Here is a 25697-nt window from a genome sequence, read left to right as displayed (position 1 = left end):
CTCTCTCTCTCTCTCTCTCTCTCTCTCTCTCTCTCTCTCTCTCTCTCTCTCTCTCTCAAACACACACAAGAATGTAGGTTGCAGAATACTTCGTATAATAATTTTCTTAAGATGATAGGTTACAGAATACTTCGTATAATCATATTCTCTCTCTCTCTCTCTCTCTCTCTCTCTCTCTCTCTCTCTCTCTCTCTCTCAGAGCTTGGATATAAAATCATATGTACATTGCTCAGTTCATAAAATGTTCAGATTCTGATTTTGTCAGTGACTTGAGCGTAATCCCTATTCTGTCCCGACCATGACTTGTTCTAATGGCCACGTGGGATTTTGATTATCATTTGGGATTTCAGGGGGATTGGGATTAGGCTTGATTTGGTGCCGTTATGTTCGTGTGTGTGTGTGGGTGTGTGTGTGTTTGGTTGCGTGTGTTCGTGTGCGTATCTTTTTTTTTCTGGCTATGTTTCTGTCTCCGTGGATATTGATTTAGGGGTAATCGAGTACTTTCCTCTCTCTCTCTCTCTCTCTCTCTCTCTCTCTCTCTCTCTCTCTCTCTCTCTCTCTCTCTCTCTCATATATATATATATATATATATATATATATATATATATATATATATATATATACAGAGAGAGAGAGAGAGAGAGAGAGAGAGAGAGAGAGAGGAGAATTACTCGATTACCCCTAAATCAATATATATATATATATATATATATATATATATATATATATATATATTTACTAATCTGGTGGCTGTATCATATATGCCTGATTTTGTTTGGTATTGCCATTTTCAGTCTATTTATACACCAGATCCTGGTATTGTTGGCGTTTGTAAATTCCACACGTCTTATGTCTGTATTGATAGGTTCAATTATAACGGAATTCCCACTTGATTATATAGCCGGAAATCACTGTTACTTAGAGAGGGAACTTTGAGAGAGAGAGAGAGAGAGAGAGAGGAGAGAGAGAGAGAGAGAGAGAGAGAGAGAGAGAGAATGTTGGTAACATTTGTAATCTGGTTTTTGTTTAGATTACCTTTTCTTCCCTTGTAGTTTTAAGCTCTGTGTGATAGTAAGCCCTCCCCCCTTTATTGTATGCGTTTATTTATTTATTTATTTTATTTATAAGGTCTTGTTAGAGGGAGTGTGGTGTTAATAAATTTGATAAATGGGATTTCCACATATTTTCAAGTTACTAGCATATGGAATTACATTCCTGCTATGTTTATTAATGTTTTTTGTTTATTTTATGTAAAAAAATTTGGTGCTAGTTCTAAAAAAAATTGCTGAAAGAATAAAAAGAATTGTTAATTTTATTTTTTTTATTTTGTTAAAATGTTTTAATTGATATAATAAGGATTGTTTTTTTTTGCGTAAGATATAAATATGATTTAAATAATTTGCTTACAGAAAGCAATGACTTTCATGCAGTCCAATAAGGAATGATTTAGCGAGTCAATCCCGAATTAGTACGTTATCGTGTGCCGCTGCAAAGGGTCACTACGAGTTATCGGAGTTTGCCAAATCTTTTCTCATATCCGGTCGGGTTAACCCAGGAACTCGGAATGAAGCAATAACGATAACAATAAAGAGGAGAGAAATGATTGACTAATAAACGAATCATGCCTTGGACACCCCCCCCCCGTCATTTATTCACCCGGTGGGAGGAGTTTGACTAATTGTCTCGCTGGGACGCGTATAACGCCCGTAGAGCCGTCAGTGCACCTCACGCGGTCCGCTGTAGGCGTTACTCAGGTTTCTTTGAGGCGTCCCTTCGGGCAATTAGCTGCAGCCCCTTGCATTCCTCTTACTGTACCTCCGTTCATATTCACTCCATCCTGCTATCCAGCCTCTCCTAACAACATTCCCCTTAGACGGGTGCGCTGTAGGCGCTACCCAAGGTTATCTGCGGTGTCCCCGCAGGTCATCAGCTGCAACCCCTTGCATTTCTCTTACTGTACCTCCGTTCATATTCTCTTTCTGCCATCTGACTTTCCACCTCTCTTAAGAATTGTTTAATGGTGCAGCTGCTGCGAGGTCTTCCTTATGTTATACCTTTCAAACATCTCTACTCTCAGTTTGCCTTTTAGCACCGAATGACTTCCTAGGCCCCAGCGCTTGGCCTTTGGCTTAAATTCCTTTTTTATTTTTTGCATTCACCTTTTTATTTGTTTTTCTGTACATTAACCTTTGATGCCATATTTATGCATTCAGCATATTATATGTTTATTTATCTTTGCATTCAACATTTTATTTGTGCCCATACTTCCTGGATTTTACTTATCTTTGCATTTTGCATTTTATTTGTTTGTTTTCCACCATTTTTTTTAATCCGTGCATTCGGAATTCCATTTCATATATCTTTTACAGTCGCCATTTTATTTTCCTTTTCATCCACCATTTTTTTTTTTGTCCGACCTAAGCTTTCGGCTGTGGCATTCTCCCTTGTGTAACGAAAGTTGAAAGGTGGACCATTTGATTCTTTTCCATTTTTATTTATTTTTTTATTTTTTTTATTTTATTTTTTTATAACGAAGTTCCCCACGTTTCCCCTTGGGTTCTAGGGAGGCTACGGCTACGGTCTCTCTCTCTCTCTCTCTCTCTCTCTGTAGTGTAGGTAACGATTTTTATAGTTGCATTACACGGCAAGACTTGTTTACATCATTTTTTTTTTCAAAGAAAGTTAAGTATATCTTAGTTTAACCAGACCACTGAGCTGATTAACAGCTCTCCTAGGGCTGGCCAGAAGGATTAGATATTTTTACGTGGCTAGGAACCAAGTGGTCACCTAGCAACGGGACCTACAGTTTATTGTGGGATCCGAACCACACTATATCGAGAAATGAATTTCTATCACCAGAAATGAATTCCTCTGATTCCGCGGTGGTAGAGCAGGGAATCGAACTTCGGACCACCGGATTGGCAGCCGAGCTCGAAAACCACTAGTCCAATGAAAAATATTTCACTACTACTACTACTACTACTACTACTACTACTACTACTACTACTACTACTAATAATAATAATTGAACTTTATGCTTCGTTATCGTAAGACAGTTACAAGTAGTATCGTTTCCTCATATTTGAAGTATTAGTAGTTACTTCTTAAATTTGTGATGATCATGTGTATATATATATATATATATATATATATATATATATATATATATATATATATATATATATATATATATATATATATATATATATCTTTGTGTCTAATTGATTTTCTCGAATCAAGTCTGCTTTAATGTGTGAGTGCCATGGTAGCAGCCGAGTCCCGCCTGCCTCCATGGTCGTGTCGTGTGTGAGCTTCTCAAGAAGATTTTTTTTTTTTTTTTGCTTCTCTGGCCGCACTTTTACCGCTCGGTGCCGCCATAACTTATTGCCCCTACCACCACCACCTTCCTACCCCCCGGGAGCCATCCCCGACGTCAGAAATTACCGCCAATCCTTCACCCCCGGGGAGGCTTTCCTTAATCTTCTCCTCTATTTTGACCCCCACTTTTTTATTTACTTATTATTTTTTGTTTTTTTTTTGGAAAGTTCGTCTGCATGGCTGGAAAAACTCGCTCATATTGTGTGTGTGTGTGTGTGTGTGTGTGTGTGTGTGTGTGTGTGTGTGTGTGTGTGTGTGTGTTTTAGAACACTAGATTCATTTTGGAATAATTTTTCCCGCATAATTTTTAAACACTGCCCTATAAATGTCTTTTTTTTTCCAAAAATGTTTTATTATTATTATTATTATTATTATTATTATTATTATTATTATTATTATTATTATTATTATTATTATTATCGGAGGAACAGATCCACATTTATTTACGAATATATACGTTTCAAAATCAGTCTTTATAGAGATTTGTTTTTCAGTAGATATTGGTACCCATACATTATTTATTATTATTATTATTATTATTATTATTATTGTGTCTGTTCTATCATACATGCCGTCGAAAATATTTCACGAACACTTATTATCGGATATGTCCATTAACAGTGCCACTTAACGATAAGTGCCCACCTACAGGATTATATTATAAGTAGTAGATACTGGAGTGGTGCCATACAGTGCCATTTGACACCCCCTCGTCGTGATGAAGACGCAGCGGAAGGGACTCGTCACCAGTAGGGAAAGACCTCTCCCCCACATGGGGCGGAACGAATGAAGTCTTTGAGTTGGTGATGGTTTTTCCCAGCGATGAATTAGGACTGTGGCGATGCTATCGGTGATGATGATGATGATTTTGATTTTGATAAATACTATGTGATGATGCGACCGCCTCCGATGGGTGGTGATGAGGTGTGATGTGATGTGATGTGATGTGAACATTACTTAGAACGGACTGAATATTCCCTTATTCGTTTTGTGTATTTTTTTTTATTCCCTTTTTTTTTTTACTGATTTCTTGAAAGTTTTTTTTATTTTTTATTTTTGTGTGTTTTTAGAAAGTATTGAGAAAGTGCGAAAGCCCTACGATGGTAGTGTGCAGACACGGCGGCCGCCCCCGTCTGCCTCCTCACCCGCTGGGGCGATAGGCTGCTAGCGCGTGGGTGGGCGGGGCGGATCTGCCGCCCCCGTCAGTCAACACGACCAACGTATCCCCCATTTGGTGGGCGAGAGGCGCCCACACGCCCACGAATACTGATCTGGTGTCCCCCGTTCCCCGCCCTTTATCCACCCGCCATGGGACGTCCTCTTGGACCAGCCACGACTGGGGTACCGCCTCTGGAGGGAAGGTGGCGGAGGGCGGGACGGTGATGGCATCCTGCTGGCGGGGCATGGGCGTCCTGCTGGGGACCTGCCTGCCCTCTCACCCCACCACTGCCGACGCCTCCCACAACAACCACGCCTCTGCTGCTGCTGCTACCACCAACAACAGCGGCGTCGCTCACAACAACTCCTCCTCCTCCTCCTCCTCCTCACCTCGGTTGGCCGGGGGAGGAGGAGGAGGAGGAGGAGGAGTGCTGCTTCCTCCCCCTCCTCCGACTTCGTCTTCTCCTCTCGTTCCTCCTCCGTCCGCCGCCACAGCAGCGTCCTCTTCCGCAGCTTCCACCCGCATCACCACCGCCGCCCACAGCGGCTCCCCCAGTCGCAGCGGCAGCAGCAGCACCACCACCAATAACAACCGTCACCACCACCATCACCATCACCACCATCACCACCATCATCAGGGCGGAGGCGGTAGCGGCAGCAGCAGTGTGACGGAAGGCCCCGGCGCCCGCTACCTGCTGGTGCGTCCCGCTACGGCAGCCACGCCGCCCTCGCCGCGCCGTCGGCATCATTCCCGGACGCAGCAGCAGCAGCAGCAGCAGCATACGACGACGGGCGTCGTCAGCAGCAGCAGCAGCAGCAGCGGCGGCGGCCAAGCGACGACCAACGTCACGACCACGTCGGGTGGACGAAGAGGCTCTGAAGGTCGGAATGGGCGCGGGGCGGCAGATTTGGAGGGGACGCCTCCGTTGCTCTTGCTCTCACAGGCCCTCAACCTGCCTCCCCCTCCACCTCACCTCGCCTCCCTCATCTACACTTACGGTACACTGGTGGTGGCCTTCGCTTCTAGTATAGTGCGACCTCCGTGGCTGTCTTCCACTCCCGCACTTTTCTTTTGGTCTCTTAATTACGTCTGTGAAATGATCTTGTATGGCCTGCCCTCATCACCACTTAGTCTTCCTCTCTCTGTATTAAGATCTCTTAACCTTCCACATTTATCATCTTTCATTATGTTTCAGATTTACTCTTTATCATCTTCTTTCATCATCTTTCAGAATTACTCTTTATCATCTTCTTTCATCATCTTTCAGAATCATCATCTTTCATCGTCTTTCAGAATTACTCTTCTTATAATCCCTTTTCCTCCCCTTCTCTTGCACCGTGCTTCATAGACTCCATTTTCCCTCTACAAAGCTCAGTCAGACACTATTTGCAATGTGTGAATCATGATTTGACCCTATGTTTGACCTTGTTTTGTCAGTGCCATGATGACCAGCTCGGCATTTTGTCGGTGTTCTTGACGGGCATCCTTCAGTCCGTCTTGTTTGTGCACACTAGACGTACGATTCTACCTCACTGTCTCTTCTTTTTTCAGTGTTTCCCTGAGTGTCCTCTAATAACACCATAACATCTGTTTTCTTGTGTTTCTTCTTGTTTATAATTTCTTCAGGTAGCTCCTTTCATTTTTCAACTGTTCGTTCCTGTGATGCCCTTTGTTAGTATTACATATCTATGATACCCAATCATTGGCAATATTTTCTTCTTGTTAACACTGTATTGTAAGCATTTTCCCCCTTGGTAGTATTTGCTCCTTGTCAGTTTATCCATTCTTTTAACACTTTCCCCATCATTGTTTTACTTTGTCATTTTTCTCCTTTATCACTTTTTCATTGGTCATGTCTCTTCCTGAGTATACTCCAGCTTTGTTAGCTGTTCTTCCAGGTTATAGATTCCCCTTGTCAAATTGTCTTCCAGATAAACATTCCTTTGTCAAATTGTCTTCCTGATAAACATTCCTTTGTCAAATTGTCTTCCAGATAAACATTCCTTTGTCAAATTGTCTTCCAGATAAACATTCCTTTGTCAAATTGTCTTCCTGATAAACATTCCTGTCACATTTTCTCTTTGATAAACTTTCCTTTGTCAAATTTTCTTTTTGATAAACTTTCCTTTGTCAAATTTTCTTTTTGATAAACTTTCCTTTGCCAAATTTTTCTTTTGGTAAACTTTAACTTCCTTTGTTAAATTTTCTTCCTTTATCAGATTTTTCTTCCTTTGTCAAATATTCTTCCTGATAAACTTTCACGTGTTACATTTATTTCCTTTGTCAATTTTTTTTCCAGATAATCTTCCTCCTTTCACGTCTCTTCCTCCTCCTCCTCCTCCTCCTCCTCCTCCTGTCATCAACTTGAGAAAGTCTTTGTCATGGAAGCAGGTCCACGTCAGGCCCTGTCTCCCACACGCACGCATCTCTTGCATGCTTTCCTCTGGAAAAGCATCTTTCACCTCCTCCTCCTCCTCCTCCTCCTCCTCCTCCTCCTCCTCCTCCTCCTCAAGAGGAAGGGAACAAGCACCAGGTTTTATTTCAGTATTTTTTTTTTTATTAGGAAAACAAATATTGCATCTTTTATTATTAAAAGGATATAGAATAAAATAGATTTTTTCATTGTTATTAGTGTAAGATTGTGAAAGTTGCCCATCGCTATTAATTAAAAGGATTGTCCTGGATTATAAAAAAAAAGTTAGTATATAACGAAGTGTATTTTATATCAGTTTCCTTGTTGGTGTTATTTATGTAAATTGATACTTTTCAGACAATGTAAACCGTTTGTGTGATTTAAAGGTGCTCAGTCACATTCAGCCACACTGTCTCTTTACTGCATCGGTTTCAGTCTTGACATTTGATTTCCAAATCTTATTCAATCTCCACGTCGTCTTATTTGTGTTTCAGGCTTTCGTCAAATTCCAGCTCGACGGAGCATGTGGAAGAGTTCAATATTCCTAAATGTATTTGAGAGAATCGGCACACTATAATCCTTGCTTCCGGCTCTCGCGCGAACTCCTGTCCTTTGTAGTTTTGTATTAAGATTCATCTCTATATATGTTGCATCATATTAAGGAGCATTCGTAAATCTTGCGGTATTTGCCGATTAGAACTTCATCAGCTGCGAATTTTACGTTTTATTAAGTTAAAATCGTTCTGCATTGTAAACCTGTACCATCTCCGACCCCACACACACACACACACACACACACACACACACACACACACACACACACACATATCATGAAATCTGTGAAGGTAAACAGCGAAGATGACAAGATGTTCCCCTGTAGCACCCCACTGTTTACTTCAAATTCTCGACGTTAACTCTGTATCACCTTCGCTCACGGGTAGTTTCAATTAATTTTACGTATTTAACCGGAATTCCACGCCGACGTGTAAGACCTTCCGTAATATTGTGTTGTGCGGATGCTGTCAGTTGCCGATACAAGAAGATATATAAACATATTGGCAATTTTACTGTCACTGGAACACGTTGGCATAAGAGATTCCCAGAGCGTTTGTTTCAGCGTAAGTGTCTAGTTAGTTAAACGGTCTAGGGTGGTTTCCTAGCCTTTGGGATTTGTACCGGTATGACTTCAAGCCTTTAATGAATTCATTTTGAACTCGTCTCTGCTTTTCAGGTACTCCCCATCAACATTTTGAACGTTATTAGTGTGTTTTGTGTATCTTTTTATATTTTTTTATGTCTTAAAAACTAATAATGTATTCTTTGTCAGGTCCTGCAGCTTGTTCCACTTCGATGTTTACATTTATTTTGAGATGAACATCTTTATTATAATTATACTCTTGGTGCGGGTTTGTCTTTACCTTATTGTGACTGTTTGCAGTTTCTCTTCCGTTTGTGTATTAATGGATATATATATATATATATATATATATATATATATATATTATATATGTATATATATATATATATATACGTATTATATATATACGTATATATACAATACATATATATATATTATATATATATATACATATATAATATACATATTATATATATATATATATATATATATATGATCTTTATTATTATATATATATATATATATATATATATATATATATATATATATATCTACACATATACATATATGTATGTATGTATATGACCGTTGGTGGTGTTGTTCATGCATAATTCCTTTCCTTGGGCCCCGTGCTCCTAAGAGAGAGAGAGAGAGAGAGAGCATATGACCTCACCTGACCTCATCTTTAATGGAGGTCAGTTTCTATTAGTGGCCGAGAGGGGGAACTCTCCGCCAGGAAAGGCCTGGTGGTGGTCGATTATGCCAACCAAGATGGAATAACATAAGGTGTGTTCACCGAGGGATCCGATCGCTAATTTCCCTCTCTCAGTGACGTCACTGGACCACATCGACTGGGCGATGCACTTGTCACTCCGTCAGTTGCATTGTTGCAGTTCACGATTATGGGTGTGTATTCCATATTTGGGTGCACTAATAGTTCCAGACAGTATGGGATTTGTTTTCACAGGTTCCCTAAAGACCCCGAGGAGTCCAAAGTATGGATTAATGCATGTATAAAGAAGTGTGTAATATTAATTTTAAGGATGCAGATTGTTCTGTCATTTCCGGACAGAAGTTTACGAAAGAAATCTTCAATATGAACTGCTACCACAACTTTACCAGAGAAGTTATCACAGATTAAAGAAAACCGCAGTTCTCTCTTTAAATTTACCTGTTTAGGACGTAAAGTCAGGTATGGTTTAACAATTTGTTTACAATCTCATTAGTGCAATTTTTAGTGATATATCTTTGGTTGATAAGTAGCCTGGACTAAATTCTTGAAATGAAGTACTAAATTTGATTAGGCCTAGCCTATGCAATGAATGAAGAAATGAGCTGATTAAGGCTATCCAATTTTTTTTCTTTGATACTTTCATTTTATGAATGTAAAGTTGATCGAACAGGTGATTAGACCTAAAGGGTAATGAAGTACTTCTGAGTACGTCTTCCTGTGCAGACAATAATTAGGCCTAGACCTTTTATTTCTTAAGAACCCCACTAAAGGATATCGTGGGGTCAGAGTATAGACTGAGTTCAAGTGTAGACAGGAATTTCTTGTTAGGTAAGAACAACATTTTAAGCAATCACGGTCATAATGTCGCTCCCAATGATGATAACATGCCATGTATGAGCAATACTAGTGTTATGGAACCAGTAAGTCTTGGGTTTCCAAAACCTCTGAAGAAAGTGACTCCAGTCGTGTTGACTTAGACTCTGAATTATGTATCTCTGCTCATCTCTTGATGAGAATTCCTCAGGAAGGTCTACCTAATGAGCTGGAGGAAGAGGATTTTGTAGATCTTGGAGTAGAGTCTGAATATGGTATAGAAATTGAAGCCTTAAATTATCTGGGAGGTTATATAGCTCATAAGTACAGAAATAAATATCCTTCCTTAGGATTCCCAGAAATTGAAGGCCTAAATAACGACTGGATCTCCAAAATGAGGAGGAAAGTGCTGTTAGGCCCAGTCCTCAATTTGTCAGTAATTGAAAGGAAATGGAATAACTCTTTAAATCTTTTCACGGGGAACAGTTGAAACCAGGCGTTGATGGGATTACGAAATTAGTTAATATTTTCAGGGAATTAAACATTGATGCTCCAGAGGAAGTAATGAAGTTCTTTATTAGGTACAAAATACATTTTAGGATGAAGATATTAAATGCTGAAAGGAAGTCAGAATTTCTTAAAAAAGGTGTAAAGAAAATGAAAAAAATTCTTCAGTACTTTTTGGTAAATAAAAGAACAATACGCTAGTTCAATAAGAGTCTGAAAAGTTTTTTTTTTTTCATTTTCATTCACCCTCGTTACTTTCGTTATTTGTATTCCAACAAGATTATATTCTGTATGGTAAGGTCTTACGTAATCATTAAGTGCACTGCCCAGTCGACGCGCACCTGTGACGTCACAGTGCGGGAACCGAGCGACCGACGATCTCACCTTATGTTATTCCATCTTGATGCCAACAGCATCCCGGGTAATGGTTCCCTGAGTGAGAGTATATAGAGATTGGACCAAATAAGTCATAAAGAAAAGATACTTTCCTAGTTCGAGTTTTCTGTAAGAAAACTGTCGAGATGGCTATTTGTGCATCTGTCTGTCTGCACTTTGTCTGATCTTAGAAACTACTGAGGCTAGAGGGCTGCATATTGGTACATTGATCATCCACCCTCCAATCATCAAACATACCAAAATGCAGCCCTCTAGCCTAAGAGTTTTTTTATTTATTTATTTTTTTTTTATTTAAGAGTAAAGTTAGAATTTTACCATACTGTGGTGGATCAAGCAGCCGGATTTATCCAGGTGGCTATAGAAGTGGATGGAATGGATGAAAGGATTGAGAAATTGCTTGGAAATTAGTGAAGAGAAGATTGGACAGAATAAATCCGGTCTGGACAAACCAGGGCAGCCCTTCTTGAAATGGTGTCCGTCGTTCATTTTTTTTTGTGCGCTGGAGTTCTGGGATAAAAATCGTGACTGGATTATTGCTTTTAAGACAGTTTGTCGAGTGGATTTAGGTTTGTGTGATCTGTTTCTGTACGTAGGTATGTACGTTCATTTATATATATATATATATATATATATATATATATATATATATATATATATATATATATGTGTGTGTGTGTGTGTGTGTGTGTGTGTGTGTGTACTAAACACACACACACACACACACACACACACACACACACACACATATATATATATATATATATATATATATATATATATATTATATATATTATATACACACACATTTGTATATATGTATGTATAATGTGTGCGTGTGTGTGTAATTTCTTCAGTTGGTGTCGTGGAGACGCGAGTCCCTACTGGTAAGATATTTCCCCTGGGGGCGTTGTTAATAAAACCAATAATAGCCACTTGAGGTTTTAAGTTTACAAGTCAGTAAGGCTGTGCGCCGCTGGCTAATGAGACACTACACCAAGGCCCCCTCCTTTTACAGCTCCCTCAACAAGGGGGCCGGGGGAAGGGGGATGGTTTACAATCCTCCCCCTCCCCCTCCCCCCTCCCCCCTCCCAACCACTCCAATACCCCTGAAGCATTTTTGTTGGAAGGATTCCCCCCCCCCCCCCTCCATACATTTCATTCGTAATATGTATGTGACTTCACATGTATTTTATTTAAATTTCTCTCTCTCTCTCTCTATCTTCTCTTCAGGATTCCCTCTCTCTCCCTCTCTCTCTCTCAATCTCTCTCTCTCAAAATGGATGATAAAGAACTGAACGAGTAGATGAATAAATACATTAATTTAGGTGTTAATTTTTTTTAGATCAGTACAATAATAGATACATAAAATAGATAAATAGAAATTAAAATCATCTTATGATTCCGTCTAACCAATATATAAGGGAATTTGCAGGGAAGGTTCGGTATACTGGGCTACAGTTCGGGAATTATGCCGAACCCCCGACCACCTGGCTGTGTGTGTGTTATAAAAGGTTTGAATTATATAAGCAAAGATTATGTCTGTGGAAGTGTCGTTTATTATCTTCAATTAAACTGCATTCGTTCTGGGTCGCCTCAATCCTCCTCCTACGATCTCCTTCTAGGCACGGCTGACGAACAGCTCAGTGACTCGTCATCAGGTGTGGTTGTGATCAGGACTGTGCAATATATATATATATATATATATATATATATATATATATATATATATATGAAGTCTTCTACTGTAATCCAACAGTGTATTATGAAGATAAAAGCTTCTTAAAAACTGTTTATACGTTGCAACAATATATTTAGGACACTTCTGTGTCCCTGTTCAATGATTTGAAAAAAAAAAGTGAACATGGACCAGCAGAAGGAAAAGGGTTCGAAATAAATGGGGTTGCAGCGCATGAATAGTGTTTTTATGGGCCTGTTTCATATATATATATATTAATAAATATATATTATATAATATATATATATATATATTTATATATATAATATATATATAGATATATATATATATATATATATATATATATATATATATGTATTGTTTGTGTGTGTGTGTTTTAAGGAGGTCCTCTCGCTTCCGGGAGAAAATTGTTGAAGAACTCTTTTCAAGTTTTTTGGATAGCAAAGTGTACTTGAAAAAGTTTTACTGGACGAGAGGGGGCAAATTGTGTGTCTTTGTGTGTGTGTGTGTGTGTGTGTGTGTGCATGTATGCATATAGTGCATATACATATATATACACACACGTGTAATTGTGGTTTGTGTATCATGACACCAATGATTAAACTTGCACGCTATTTGATGCCATTCATATCTGTATGCATCTTCAACATACATTTCATATTGCCCGTTTTTAATCCTAATCTAATTATCTTTGAATACTTCAGCGTATATTGATTTATTTTATTCTCTTGCAGGTTTCAAGTGCCCCATTTGCTCCAAACTTGTTCTACCCGACGATTTGGAGTGCCATCTGGTCATATGCCTCACGAAGCCACGCATCAGTTATAATGGTATGTTAATTTTTTTCTCTCTCTCTCTCTCTCTCTCTCTCTCTCTCTTCTCTCTCTCTCACATCCAATTGAAGGGTGCTTACTTGACCAGTCTCCAAAACTATTACTACTTGCTTAAAATTCCTTTAGTGGACTACCTTCAGTTCACATGATCTCGCTCGAAGTGAGGGAACTTTTATAATGTAATGTAAGGTTGTCTTTCATTTGTATGTATAAAAATTTCTCACATTTACGTCTGATGCAGAACCACTGGATCAGTTTGAATAAAACTTAAGCTAATCCTCTCCAAGAGTTAGATTATTAAGAACAGTGAAGACAGGCAGAGGTCATTTAGAAATAGTTATCTTTTGAACTGCCGGACCAGATTGAACATAACTCACTCAAAATCTTCCTTGTTTCTGTAGATTAGAGTAGGTCTCAAGGACAGGGTTGCTACCTCAGTATGGGTCCAAAGTTGTACTCGGGAATGTGTGAAAAATGTAACAAATTTTCTCAGGAATAACTGAGCAACAGTTTGTCTAATTAATGTGTAATCATTCTCATGCATTGCTCATTCAACTTGGGTCCAAGCAACCCCAGGGGCTACAGTAGGGGCCCAGAGTTTCCTTGTGAATTTGTGGGAAAAATCCTGATCAAATACTCTCAAGTATGCTCCTTGTGGCTTAGGGGAGTTGTGGCCAGTGGTTGTCTTTTTTCCCATAATATGCGTTACAGTAAATCAAGGCCTATGATTTCCTACATCATTGATGATCTCTGGGTCTTTAAATTGGTTTTCACTTCCATTTTCAACCAGGATATTTGCAACCAAACCCCATTTGAAGATATCTGTTTGCACGAGGAGAGCTTGAAAAATGAAGTGTGGAAAAACAGGTCATTTTTCACGTTTGTAAAAGGTAATTGAAAGAGAAATCATGAAGAAAGAGGATAAAGATGTCAGCTAACAAAGAAGTTTGTAAAAGTTAATTAAGAGTGAAGTGATAAAGAAATGCACCTAAGAAATAACAAGGAAGCTGTCGTCGTAGCAACTGGGATATGTAATTTTTTTATAATCTTTAAATATGTTACATAGTCAGGGTTCTTTGCCTCCAGCACACAGTATATATCCCTAGTCTACACTAGCAGCAGGCCAGATTGGTTTTCATTATCAGTCACCTAGGAGAATTCACTCACGAATAAATTTCGACATATCATCATCTTTTACACGTTATCCACTTGAAAGTTTTTAAAGAAGTTACAAATTATTGGGTAAAAACTATAATTCTCTTTTATTAGAGACAAACTCTTTAGGGGCAACTCTGTGAGTTAAATAGTTGGACCTGATAATAGTGATAATGTTAATGTTGTTAATTTAAAATCCACAATTATATTAATAAACTATTATTTGACATAATTGTGGGTTTTAATGAGCAACAATTCAGTCACAACATTGCAAATTTTTTATCTTTAATAATAATAACAATACCAATAATAATAAAGTCAAATAGGACGACTGAGATAGAAAAAAATGATAATAGTAATAATAATTTAAATGTGCATATGAATATTTCTTAGTCTTTCATTTTGCTTTTTTTTCCTTGTCTTGTGTAATGAGAATTTGCATTGAATCTTGTCGATCTTTGGTTGATGACTATACATGCTGTTACATTTTAAATCTTTCACTATTTTATTTCAAAAGGAATTACACTAAATTCCTATATGACAAAAAAAAAAAGTATGTACATATATGCAGTGGATATGATTCATACTTATGTTGTGTTAAAGTAAAATTGCAGTAAATTTCAACAGTGCCATTGTATATGAATTCAATTTAGTCTTTTCCCCCTAAGCATAATGCGATTTAACACTCGGTTCATTATCCCATGATGATCAAAAGCTTCAACCCGAGGATTGTCCAAAATCTTTCCTATTTGTTTCATGGTCAATTTGCCCTCTTAAATGGCTGTCCAGTGAGAAACTGCTTCACTGCTCCAGGTAATTTTTCAATTTCAGTCATGTATATTAAATTTTTTACACTGATACCATGTACCCTTTTCCACTTGCCAACAAGAGAGAAAAACAAAAAAAGAAAAGTTGGCGCAATTCCACATCTAATCATAATTTGCTGGTGCAAGTTAGATGAAGGTTGAGTCAAAATGTTTCCCTCATTAGCAGTTAGGAGGAAGATTTGAAAGCGAAATTACTCCTTGTTTTTTTTTTTTTAAGATCCATTGTCCAAAATGGCATCACTCGGTTTAAGACTGAGATGGCCTGTGTTTGATCACGGGACCAGGAAAGAACACCACAGGCAAATTTCAGTGGCCATGAGTTTGATTCTCTGGCATTCCATTGAGGAGTTAGAGATGTGTATTTCTGGTGATAGAAGTTCACTCTCGACGTGGTTCGGAAGTCACGTAAAGCCGTTGGTCCCGTTGCTGTATAACCTCTGGTTCCATGTAACGTAGAAACACCATACAAACAAACACAGGCAAATTCACTTTTAAGTTCACTATGTTACTTTTAACCCATGCAGTGGAGTATATTAATTGTTAGTACTAGCTGACTGTTCTGGGTTCACCTAATTTTGGTGTAGTTGGTAGCACACTTATTATGCAATCAAGGAGGCATGTGTTCAATACCAGGATGGGGTAAGAACGATGTATACAAGTTTCCTATAGATCTAGTGTATCCCTTTTGGGCTAAAGAGCAATTTATGTTCTTGGCTGCTGGTCAACTGTTGTTGGCCACAGTGCGAGATGGGAAAAGATAACTGAAAGTCATCAAATCTGGGTGATCAGTGGTATTTGGAAATGTTTGCCATCATATCATGAGGAAGAACAATAGGACTTCAGTGAGTCTGTTCATCAGACTCCACTTTCCCTCTGTTCTTTTTCTCTGTTCCTTTCTTCTTTTCCTCATTCTCTTCCCCTCTGCTCAACTTCGAAAATAGAATTTCTTCATTGAAAACTTTTTATATATTTTTCATGACTTGGAAAATGAAATGGGCCAGAGGCAAAACAGGGGAAAACTTTTGCAACTTCTTCTTCCCTTAATTATCTGGCAAGTACCAATGGACTAATATCCGTCCTGAGCGGATTTTTATGGTTGATTGTTTTAATCTGTTTTTGGAGGGGAAGTGAGGGATGACGATTCCCTTTTTCAATCAGAATAAAGAAACTTTTGGGCAGTTTGACAGTTTTTGTAAATCTCTCTCTCTCTCTCTCTCTCTCTCTCTCTCTCTCTCTCTCTCTCTCTCTCTCTCTCTCTCTCTCTCTCTCTCTCTAAGACTTTAAAGAGAAAAAGAGAAATCAATGTACATGGATACTAAGTAGAACCATGGGATCGCTGGCTGACCTCTCCTTTCTACACTCTGCCCCTGTTGTACTCAGAATGTGACTTAGTTTGGTGATTATTTTTCTCAAGCTGTTTGTGAATGTAAACCTTTCATTATCTTTTTACAAGAAAATAATAAATCTCCTGTACAAGAAAATAATAAATCTCCTGCCTTATGGCACCCAGTGTTTGCAGATTACAGCCAACTTTGATCTGAAATTTTCTTCTTATGGACATCTTTTACACACAAAAAAAAAAAAAAAAAAAAAAAAGGCAACATATTTTTGTAGGATCAGTGAACTCCCTGTATTGGCAGGGGATGCATTCCAGATCCCCCCCCTCTTTTTTTTTCAAGTAAAGTAGTAAAGTCCATGAATACTTAAAAACTCTAAAAATGCTTATACTACTTGAAAATTTTAGCAGTTTCATCACAAAAAGTACATTTAGTCATGAAATTGATATGAAAATGCATTGTTTAGTGAATATTTCTCTGTGAAAAATACAGTGAATAATGGCTGAATCTGTTCCGTAGAGAAGCTCGCGAATAGCTGAGTCCGCGAATCTTTAGATTGCAAGTACAGGGGTTTACTGTATATTGTATATACTTAACACACAATTATTTGTTATGTGATTTTGAAAATGTGTTAATGGAAGTTTTAATGATATGCATTTTAAACTGTGTTATCATAGTGCTTTATGCATTTTTAAACTGCATTGCTAACCAGATTTAACAGAAGAAAATAGTGATTATGAATTTTTTGTTCTTTTCATCTTCACATTTGAAAAATTCATTTTCACAAGATTTTAAGGGTCATTGTTTGATTATCTTTATTTTTTGAAAAGATTTGCTTTATCAACCAGTTGCACAGCACGATTTCAGGTTTGAATTTTTGTTTGATGTTTTGGTCTGCCTTTACAGAGGATGTGCTGACGGAGGATAAAGGGGAATGTGTGATTTGCTTGGAGGATCTTTGTCAGGGAGACACGATTGCAAGGCTCCCTTGTCTATGTATTTATCACAAATCATGCATAGATGAATGGTTCCAGGTAAGGATTGCTCTAAATGATCACCCCTTTGCAAACCAGTTATTATACCTTATCTTATCTGTGTCATATATCGCCTGTAATGAAAAGGTTTGGCCTGATAAGCTCATTTTTGAGGGGCAAATGAGAGGGATTTTGATACATATTTCTTATTCATCTGTTAGCTTTTTCACTTGTATATATGTTCTCCTTGACAGTTTTATGCTTAGACACTACCCTACTTATGAACTTTCAGAGGTACAAAGAGATAGGGTCACATGTTAAATTTGTGATTGGAACAGTTTGCTGTTTTGTATATTTTGTCAATAAACTAACTAACTAAACTAAATTCTGTTCTTTACAAAAATTCGTACTAGCAGAGTAGGCACCCTGAGCAAAATGTATATGTAATCAATAAGAAAAAATCGTGCACTACGTATCAAAAATCAACTTACGAACAAATCAAGATACAAACGGCCGTTTGGAATGTAACTTTGTAGTTAGGGTAATGTCTGTATTCTTCATAAAAAATTTTTTATCCATACTCTTTTATTAAACTTCTATCCCAGTTTGCACTGTCCATCTTCTTGTTCACGATCATATCTTAATTTTTCACGGCTGCATTGACAGTCCTTCTTGAACCCTGTACTATCTGGTGTTTGCAAAAAAAGCTCATGCCCTGTCTTTTCAGTTAACCTATCAACTTTCATAGGATCTGAAATATTTTGTCTTGATATTTATATTCTTATGCTGCATCCACTTTACAAACTTTTATTTAGATATCAGCTATCAGGGGAATTTTCAGAAATTCTGTAAGTATTGGTAGTTTTAAGACATTCATTTCGAGCTGTAAACTTAAAAAACAACAGGTGATTATGTCCAGAGTAGCCATAACCATTAGATTTTTCAAGATATTTGTTATCCCATTATGCAAGGCTTTTATCACCATTTGATTGTTAATACTGTAATTAATAGAGAATTTACACCTAGCTCATTTTTTTAGTTGCTGAACTAGTATCCAGAACCTTATATTTATATAATGAAATGATTCTGGCACTGAGCTATTTTTTTCATGACTAAATTAAGATGGTTACTTATTTAAAAATAGGCAATTAGTAGTACACTATGTTTCAATACAAAGTATAAGTTTGATATCACTAGATTACGATGCCCAAAGTTAATGTGTGAGAATTTATCCAAGTGTATCTTCAGCACAATTATCGCAAGTTTTATAGAAAAGAATATTCACATGTTGTCTTCATTAAATTTGCCGTAAAGTCAATTTATTCGCTGCAGGGTGTGATTCAGTTACTGAAATCTCTTATCTGAATCAAGCTATGTAAACATCCATTTGAGCCAACCAAACCAATTTACTAACTAAGAGTGATCTTGAATGAAATATTAATGAAAGTGGCAAAGATATGTGGTATCCAGACACAAAAAGGTAGTTTTAGATCTCAAAGATTTCCATAACTTGGAAGAATAATGAAGAGGGTTGAGGAACAATTGGTCAGAAAAACAGTAGGATGAAGACCTATTGGAAGTCCAAAGATGTGGAAAAAGTGATAGTTGAAGGCGTAGACATAGACCTGGTAGGATTTAAGGCAGACAGACCACAAGATGAAGGAGAGTGGAGAGATCTCATTTCCAGTTTAATCCCACGAAGAGAAAAGGTGATAAAAAAAAACGTGATGATGATGATGATGATTGTGAGCAATAATATTGGCACTAATGGTTACTTGCACTCTATAGTTGTTCATATATGAAACAAACCCCCAGTCTTGACATTAGGATAAATCTTATAGTGCCAGCTGGAAACTTGTAAAGTTAAACAAAAATTGTGTGTGCATTTTTCAGTAGCTTTAGAGGAGGGAGATGCTTCTACAAATTAAAGATATTCCAAAATACAGTATGATGTGGCTTTTTTACTATATTATTAGTTAACTGTACTAGTTTTTTTTTGATGCAGAAGTGGTTCATCACCTTGAATCTATATTTGTTCATGTATTGTAATGGAATTGAACAATTTGATATGACATGACGTAGTCTGTGTAAGGTTTTACTTTATTTTAGATAGGCATCGAATTTGAAGACTTGTCTTTTTTCTTAGTATATGAGGGGTTTATGTACTCACCAATTGTAAGTATCAGTGAATGTTGTTTGTAAATGTTAATTGTGAGTATTATACATTGTGGAACTAGAGAAGTATTTACTAACACAGATGAGAGACTATAGGTTAATTAATTGCAATTCGCCTTTTGCAGGTGAATCGGTCGTGTCCCGAACATCCATATGACTGAGCCATTGCACATTTTTGATCGTCACAAGAAAATGCCTACGTGCCATTATTGTTGTTTGTGCCAGTTGGGAAGCATCGGAGGAATAGGGATGCTAACCCACGCCATTAGGAGGGGAGGACATAATTCCTTTTTACTTTTGTCGGATACTGTAACTTGACAAAGGTTGGAAGCAGTGTTAAGAAATATGAAGCCCCATTTGACTGCGACTGAACTTCATGAAAATTTTTGTGACCGAATAAGTGAGATATGAGTGAGTGTTATAAAACTACAGTGACAAATTATGTGATCCCAGGTACATCATAAGAGTTATTTGATGTCGAACAATGAAGTTTTGCGGCTTCATTATTTTGTTTTGTTGTTTTCCTGGGAACAGGAATTTACAAACTAAAACTCCAGATGTACTGTTTTGTGGCACTGTGTGTGCCAATTCTTGAAAGTGACTTGAGTGAAATTTGATTTTGGATGTGTATCAATGATAACATCGAAAAATGCAGAGTTGACAGATTGTGTGATGCCATAGTTAATGCTGATGAATGGGTCTTCTATCCAGCGGTAATTTTGTTTTTCAGAAGAATATTTTGTAAATTGTATACATCTCCCTGTGTTATAGAAGACTTGATACGTTTTATAAAAAAAAGGCTTTTTCCTCAATTCGATATTATTGTCAGTCTTCAGCAGGTTCAGTCAAGCTTTTTAGGTACGTATGCCCTTCCAGTTTTCAGTATTGTACTCTTGAAGACAAAATACAGTATATTGCTCTTAATTTTGTTTGCATTCTACAAAGCATTTCAGGACCTAGAGAGTTAAGGAGAGTTTTGTAGTACTGTATATCTTGACAGTGGTTGTATAAGCTGCTCAGGTAATAGATTAGAATGCAGTACTGCCGTGCAAGGAGTCGGCTCAAGGTGAGGGTTAAGTAATACTCACGTCCATGGTTGATGATATGATGCCTTAGCTGATTAACTAGAGATGTTTCAGCAAATTCAGTGCTGTACTTTTGTCAGTCACTTTAGAACATTATCATTATTATTATTATTATCATAGCCATACCTTTTAAAGACATCTTTAGCTTGCCTCTGTTGAATGGAGGAAGCGACCTGTGGTCCCTCGTTAGTGAAAGAAATCCTATTATTTTAACTTATGTTTCTATTTAGGATGAGCTGGTTTCATGCTTATCTTCCAGATTTTTAGATTAGTAGAGAAAAAAGCTTATGAAGGAGCACTTTATCTTTGCCAGATACCTTAGAAAAGTTCTAAATTATTTGTTTCCTTTTTTCCCCCTCCCCCACGTTCCTCGTGATACGAAATAGGAGTTGAGTCTGGTGCATTAGTCACGTGTACGAAGCCGATTTTGTTTTTGTACCAGGATTAATAAGCTCAGAGTGTAAGCCCTTTCTCCAATGATGAATTAATGTACCGCATATTGTGGTTAGCCCTAAGGACCTACAATAAGAATGCCTCAAGGCATAGAACAGAAACCTTTCAATTTTAAGTGATGGCTGTCTCATGCTTTACCTCACCTTTGGATGAATAGTATGGATTATCCTTGTAATTATTAAAGCATTGTGCTCATTGCAACGATGCATTGTGGTCACCACCGCTCTTGTGAAGAGACCCATGGCTACGACCAGCAGCATCGGCAAGTCATTTTCTAAACAATTTTTCCCCACGGTTTTATTTGAATTGAGTGAATATCAGTGCAGTCTTTCATGTTGCTGCTTAAAGAAAATTTCCTTTCATTAATCAAGGTTTTTCTTAACATGGGTGGGGGCTTTTTTTGTATTTGCTTCAAGAGGCACTAGGGTTTGTGATGTTTTGATTATGATGATTGCAAGCCTATTGCATAGCCTTCATGTGTCTGTCTGTTTGTCCTGTGATTTGAAATTTGTTTTGAATATAATGTATACTCTAAAGTTTTTGAAGTATTGCAGTGGCTACTGCTTAATCCAGCATTTATTTTTAGTTTATGTTGATTTGTAGTTTGTTACTAATTAGATATATTGTTTACTAAAGAAAATCACATTTTTAGAGTCATAAGGAAGAATGTGATGCATTATTTGTGAGCCTTTGGGTAGGGATGGTAAAGGTAGGTTGACTTGGTGGATCTCAGTTGTAAAACTGCTTGATTTTCATTGTTCAATTTGGGCATTTGTTTCTATCTTGTAAACACACTTTATTGTAATTTAAACCTGACAATGTTTAGTTCAAATACCATTAGTCATATTAGCAGATAATTTTATTTAGACTCATTAACAAATAATTAGGAATTTAAGAGTTGATTAGCAAATGTTAGTTGAATTTCCTGTTAAGTAAGCTTGTTTGATCTTTGGTTCTTTTTGACAATGGATATCATTGTCCGTTTTTCTTGAATTTTGGACAGAGTCAGATCTCTGTGAACTGTATTAACATGTGGCATTATTATAAGGGAATGTGTATTATGATATGATACAGTCGCTGGTTTTAAAGTTATTTTGGCTACGTATAAAGGAAAAAGCTTGGTGTAAATAGATTAGATAATTTTGTAATCAAAACTAGAAATAAAAGTACGTAGGTGTGTGTCTACATTAGGGTATGGTATATACATAAAAATTCGTTATTACAAGCTCTAACTGTGATTGAATAGAATTATATTAATTGGTTGTCCAATGGAAGTTTATCAAATTGGTTTTCGACTTGATATTTACATTTATTTTTTCCTTTTATCTATCTCTACAGTCAGTATTGTCTCCGTACTCGTGGCAGTAGATCTGTCACCAATTGGCCTATGGTTGTCTTGTATACTAATGCTGTTTGTGATTTGGCCTTAATCGTCTTAGTTGTCGATAAGAATTTAACTTAGGATTGGTAATTTAGTGCAAAGAGCATGAACATTTTAGATTTTAATGGGAATTTACACTTTTATACTTTGGTAAGGTGGCTGTCCACTATATCAATCTTGAGTATAAGGTACTATTTTGACACACAACCCAAAATTGGTACTTTAACATACAGCATATATTTGTGCATATAAAAACAAATCATTGCTTTTGGAGTGGGTGATAGTGAAAAATTCAGAAGATGGCTCTGACATCATACATGTATGGCTTTTTGGCAATCCTTGGTGGTCTGTTGGCTCCTTGATGATCCAGTGGTTGATAACACACTGAACAAGTGAATTATAGTGACTAGAAATTTTTTGTTTTATTTTTGTGCATTATTTTTGGGCCCCATTGGCTCCATGCCTGAAGGTTGTATATATTGGTTGTCCTTCATATTTCTTCTGCCACTTTCCTTTCTCAGTCCATTTGTCCCTCCCTTCCAAACCTTTCTTGATGGGATGCCTCAATGACCTTTTTGATGCTTCATCTTCCCCTTTGTTATTTTATGATGATGATGTACACCTTTTTTTAATCATACTAACCATATTGAATCTGCTGTAAACAAGCAAACACAGACGAACATATACACACACATCAGTAAGTGAAAGAAGCAAAGGCATAGCTGTGTGAATCAAGAGACTTGCGTTACCATTTGTCGGGTTTATACAGTTGCAGTGATTTGCACAGCCGTGCCAGAACCCTCTCATATCTTAAGCGTATCATTAGAGTGGTCTGTTGATCAAACCCCCTTTGTAGCTGTCTGTCTGTCTGTCTGTCAGCTTTTTTTTCTCCCCTCTATCTTTTAATTTTCTTTTGAAACTACTAGTAGCGTCAGTGGTAAGTTGCTTTGGCGACCAACTTCTCACCAGCAGGTCACGAGTCTCGTTTGCCTTGTGTCTGTCCGGAATCATATCTATTCCAGCTGAGCTGTACCACGTGTTTCTTACCAAGTTGTTTTCTTACGTTGCATGAATTCACGTTCACATGTGTATCATTGTATAGTTCCAGAGTATTTTATTACCCCATAAGATGTACTGTATATTACACTAAAGGTGCAATGATTTGATATATGTTGTAGTTTTGTATATATATATAAATATATATATATATATCTATATTAGCCATAGTAATCAAAGACAATTGGCATAAAACTATCCAGATGTTTCATTATGGAAAATTTTCCAAAATTGCTGTGGAAATTTTTGAAAGAAAAAAAATGTGATTTATTCTTTTAGTTAAAGATGAATTTTGTACACCGCAGTGTCGCTGAAAATTATGTACAATAATAAAGGCTGATGAATGTGAAATGGCTTTTTAATTCCTTTTGAAACTTTGAATTCTCTTGTCTTTCTGAAGCTCTTGTCTGGCAAGTGCTGAGACATTCTTCAACTGGTAATTTATATTACTGTATAGCAATAATAATGGCATTCAGTGGAAGCATTTGTAGTTTCATCAGATGTTTCCTTTTGGGATATACTTGTATTGTATCACAAACCTTTCATGTACAGTATCAAAATTATTTTATGATACTGACCTTGCAAAGTGACCTTCCTTACAGAGCAATATGGAGTATGTTTTCAGGTTGTATTTTGATTGTATTGTCAGTCAATTTTCTTTTAATCAAATTTATTCAGTAGTACCATTTATTCCATTATACAGCTTGCTTTGTTGTGAATATCCAAACTCATGTATATGAAGTGCAGGTGATTTATGTACATTTTATACTTAGTGAAGAAATTGTACAGATAATTATTACTTGCATTACAGACAAGCTATCTTTCAAAAGGACATGTCCACCCATCACACTGTTGATAAAGATCTGCACAGATGGTAAACTATTTTTCACTGCTATTAAAAAAGTATTCAATGATGATTTTCCTTTCAAGTGTAATCTGCATAGGAACCACTACAGAAAAGAGTCTTCTGGATATGACACTTTCTCAATCAGTTTGAGTAGCAAGCTTTGCTGGTAGATTTTAGCAGAAGAGACTGGTGTCAGGTTGTGTTTCTGCTTGACAAAAGAGAAATATGAACTTCTAATCTAAGCAAGTGGTGTACATCAGTGTTCTGTTGGGGCCATAGTACTACTGTTTGGGGTCATTCTTGCGACTGAATGACTCACTGACTGGCCATCATCAGTAGTAATTATGATCATTAAAGATTTCCTCTACTTGTTTGAATTTTAAAAATTGTTTGAAGGTGGTTTTACATATGTGTACAAAAAATTAAGATCTGTAATTCAGACACTACACATATGTGTACAGTAATTGACTTTGTATTAAAATTAGGTTTTTAGTTTGCTAATGTGCCTTGAAATTACAAAGAAGGATTTCCTGGTAGGTTTTTCATAAGCTAGTAACATAAGTATGCAATAGTTCAGACAAAGTAACAAATTCACTCATTAAATTACAGAACTTTAAACTCAAAAAGGTCCCAATGCTTGGCCTAACTTGTATATTCCATTCCATTTCACATTATGTGAACAGTGTGATATATATTGGAAGTGAATATTGTACAGCATTTAGTCTTGCTCTCCCTAGTCTCACTGAACAGTATTCGATTGGCTGTAATCATAAGCACTTTGTTATAACTGATTCTTTGACATCCCTAATGTTTTTACAGTTACAAGTTTGCAGTAATTTCATGTTATTTATTGTGCTTTTTTTTTGCTGTGCTACTACATTGATCTTGGTTATCAGACCTGGAAGGGGACCCTCTGAAAATCTAGAAATAGTGGTAGACCAGTAAAGATGTATCTAGTTCATTAATATGCTGAGCAGATGTTAACTGTTGACTTTGCAGATCAAATGGGGGAGAGAAGTTCCTGTAACCTTAAAACAGAACCCTCAAAAAAAAAATAAAAAAGCCCAGCTTAATTAAAGCAGAGACAAGATATTTAAACTGTGAAGTCAGGTAGATAGTGACACAGTGTTCCTAATTTCATTCCTTATGAGATTGAAAAATCCGTAATGACAGACTAAAAATCAATAGTAGTCGGTTAGCCGAAATTAGATAGATATAAATGTTAATGAAAATAAGCAGCATTTTCCATAATTGTTTCCAGTTCAGATTTATTTATTTTTTGCAATGCACACTACTTCTGCACAGTTGAGAAACACGTTCAAGCAAGGACACTTGCACATG

At 37.0% G+C, this 25697-nt stretch overlaps 1 protein-coding gene across 6 annotated transcripts in view; it reads left to right on the top strand.

The window, feature by feature from the left end:
* LOC135214381 (E3 ubiquitin-protein ligase ZNRF1-like) overlaps positions 1-23860 on the top strand; it is a 68426-nt gene extending 44566 nt beyond the window's left edge. For 3 of the 6 annotated variants that reach the window (XM_064248627.1, XM_064248624.1, XM_064248625.1), the window contains exons 2-5: positions 4030-5535; positions 12968-13063; positions 17292-17419; positions 19660-23860. In XM_064248627.1, the coding sequence (XP_064104697.1) occupies positions 4761-5535; positions 12968-13063; positions 17292-17419; positions 19660-19695 (1035 nt within the window). In that variant the 5' untranslated portion in view covers positions 4030-4760 and the 3' untranslated portion in view covers positions 19696-23860. Of the gene's footprint in view, positions 1-3999; positions 5536-12967; positions 13064-17291; positions 17420-19659 lie in introns of all 6 variants that reach the window. The other 3 variants (XM_064248622.1, XM_064248626.1, XM_064248623.1) reach the window with 1 other exon arrangement.
* The last annotated feature ends 1837 nt before the right edge of the window (positions 23861-25697 follow it).

This window comes from Macrobrachium nipponense, chromosome 45, assembly GCF_015104395.2.
Source record: "Macrobrachium nipponense isolate FS-2020 chromosome 45, ASM1510439v2, whole genome shotgun sequence".
Taxonomy (NCBI): Eukaryota; Metazoa; Arthropoda; class Malacostraca; order Decapoda; family Palaemonidae; genus Macrobrachium; species Macrobrachium nipponense.
Note: the sequence above shows the minus strand (reverse complement) of the source record. Positions and strands in the feature narration are given on the sequence as shown.